This window comes from Zea mays, chromosome 3, assembly GCF_902167145.1.
Source record: "Zea mays cultivar B73 chromosome 3, Zm-B73-REFERENCE-NAM-5.0, whole genome shotgun sequence".
Classification (NCBI taxonomy): Eukaryota; Viridiplantae; Streptophyta; class Magnoliopsida; order Poales; family Poaceae; genus Zea; species Zea mays.
This window is the reverse complement of record NC_050098.1, coordinates 185868700-185871156: the sequence shown is the minus strand read 5'-3', so window position 1 is coordinate 185871156 and position 2457 is coordinate 185868700. Positions and strand designations below refer to the sequence as shown.

General features: G+C 51.6%; 1 protein-coding gene across 1 annotated transcript; it reads left to right on the top strand.

Annotated features, from left to right (window-relative positions):
* Positions 1-215: 215 nt before the first annotated feature.
* On the top strand, positions 216-1653 carry LOC100282142 (elicitor-responsive protein 1). The gene is made up of 5 exons (NM_001155054.2): positions 216-395; positions 545-610; positions 784-922; positions 1071-1215; positions 1375-1653. The coding sequence occupies exons 1-5, from the start codon at positions 329-331 to the stop codon at positions 1429-1431; spliced, it is 474 nt and encodes a 157-aa protein (NP_001148526.1). The 5' UTR covers positions 216-328; the 3' UTR covers positions 1432-1653.
* The last annotated feature ends 804 nt before the right edge of the window (positions 1654-2457 follow it).

Sequence of the window (2457 nt, the reverse complement as noted above, 5' to 3'; positions counted from 1 at the left end):
GCGCAAGCGCAACGCATCTTTGCATGGACGAGAAAGGGTCGATGAGGTGGACTGGGATTAAAGGCGTGCGTTCGCTCTGCTTTCGCGATGGCGGGTCTTGCGAGACCGTTTCAGAGCTTTGACTTGGACAGCGCCAGGCCGCCAGCCAACTAGCCAAGGCAGCGGGAGTGAGGCGAGGCGGCGATAAATACGCGCGCCCGCGCGCGCTCCCGGTCAGCCATCTTCGTTAGTTACATAGAGCCGCGCCGCCGCAAGAGAGGAGAGAGCGCCTCCAACGCCACCTGGAGGAGAGGACAGCGCGCCAGGGAGGGGGAGGAGGAAGAAGAACATGGGGAAGGGCGTCCTGGAGGTGCACCTCGTCGACGCCAAGGGGCTCTCCGGCAACGATTTCTTAGGTGCGTCAGTGCGTGGGTCGGTCTCCCACTCTCTCCCCCTTGCGCGCGCGTGAACTGCGTTCGCGTTGGGGCGTGTGTTCTTGGTTGTTCGTCCGGTGTCCTGTCCTGACGTTGAGCTGCGCATCGTGTTGTCGCCGCTGCTACTGCAGGGAAGCTGGACCCCTACGTGATCATGCAGTACCGGAGCCAGGAGCGCAAGAGCAGCGTCGCCCGAGGTCAGCGCTAGCGCTTCTTGTGTTCCTTCTTATCAGGCGGCAGGGTTCGGGGTCGGGGCGTGCGTGCGTGCCGGTTCTTCCTAACGCACCCCGATATCGTGATCTATCCTCTAATAACTGAACAACCCCTGACCTCTGTGCGTGTGTATATATCGTATCCCGGTTTCCCACAGACCAAGGAAGGAACCCGTGCTGGAACGAGGTGTTCAAGTTCCAGATCAACTCGGCCGCGGCCAACGTGCAGCACAAGCTCATCCTCCGGATCATGGACCACGACAACTTCTCCAGCGACGACTTCCTCGGCGAGGCGACGTGAGTGCCTACCTGCCCGAATGAGATCTGCGTCTCTGCCACTGCCATCAGGACCAGCTGTCCTGCAACCGCAACCGCAACCGCACCGCCGGTCGAATAAACTGAACTGATCGAGGTGTCTGCCGTCTGCGCGACCGCGCCCCTGCAGGATCGACGTGACGGACATCGTCAGCCTGGGCGCCGAGCGCGGCACGTACCACCTCAACGCGGCCAAGCACAACGTGGTCCTCGCCGACAAGACGTACCACGGCGAGATCAAGGTCGCCATCACCTTCACCTCCACCCAGACCCAGGTACGTACGTACGGTATTTGCTTCGAAGCGTCGTGGTCGTGGCCATGGATGCCAGCGTGTTTGGAGGCCTGGAGCCAATCGAATGCTACGTGCCGCCGCTGAGTTTCTCCTCCTGACACGCCAGTTTAATCGGATGCCTGTTGCCGCCCGCGATTTCAGGTTCAGGAAGATGGAGGAGCAATTGGAGGATGGAGGCACAGTAGCTTTAATCAGTGAAAGTGATAGGCGTCGTGGACTCTCTCAAGTTCTTTGGTTGCTTGGTGGTGTTTCGGGTTGGATGTAGTTTTTGTTTATGTCCACGAGCAATCTGTGCCTAACATTTCTAGGGTTCAATTCAATGATTCAATCCAACCATATCTCGTTGGAAATCATGTCTGTACTGAAGACCGGTCAAACCCGTTGATCGACTCCCTAAGCTTCTTGATTCTGTGTCAGAAATGGTTCTAGTTAATTTCAGTGGGGAACAGGGTGGAGAATAGGTATATAGTTAATTCCCAAGGGACTCTAAATCTAAGATATTACCATTTGGTTGATAAGAAGTAACAATGAACAACGAATCTAGGGAGACAGATTCCATGTACCCGAGAGGATGGTCGGGGATGAATACTCACTCAATCCAACAGTCCAACAAGAAGCCAGTTAATAAGTTGGCACGTTAACTGAACAATTCCAAGAGATTCTTTAGAGCAACATCAATAGGAGCCCACAGATAAAACCCTACTTTTGAATGGATTTCAAAAGGAGCATGCAAGCAACCCAATTAAAAAGTAAACTTGCATGCAATGGGATCTACGGCATACATGAGGGGATATTTTATACGAAAGTGGCCTGATTTTTTGCTTTATTTTTAAACAACAAATAACATTCGTCTAATCTAAATCCAACAAATAGAATTTATCCACAACCTTAGAACCGAACACCTCTGCTAGTTTATTTTCACTTCAGGCACAATGTGATTTTTTACAGTCCAATGATAATAGCACCCTGAACGGCTGCACCCTAGAAACATCTGGGTATCCCTTATAAAGTGCTGAATAATAGGACATTCCCTGCAGTGTTCAAACTAGTACTACCTCCGCTTTCGAATATTTGTCGTATCCCGCTAGTTTATTTTAAACTAAACCACGACAGATAAAAAAGAACCTCGAATAACCTCGAATATTTGTCGTATCCCGCTAGTTTATTTTAAACTAAACCACGACACATAAAAAAGAACCGAAGGAGTATATTACAATTAAATAA

Excerpts from the sequence above, each read along its gene's own strand:
- LOC100282142 (NM_001155054.2), top strand. The coding sequence starts at position 329 with ATGGGGAAGGGCGTCCTGGAGGTGCACCTCGTCGACGCCAAGGGGCTC. Across the intron at positions 396-544 it reads CTCCGGCAACGATTTCTTAG|GGAAGCTGGACCCCTACGTG; the intron begins GTGCGTCAGTGC and ends CTGCTACTGCAG. Across the intron at positions 923-1,070 it reads GACTTCCTCGGCGAGGCGAC|GATCGACGTGACGGACATCG; the intron begins GTGAGTGCCTAC and ends GCGCCCCTGCAG.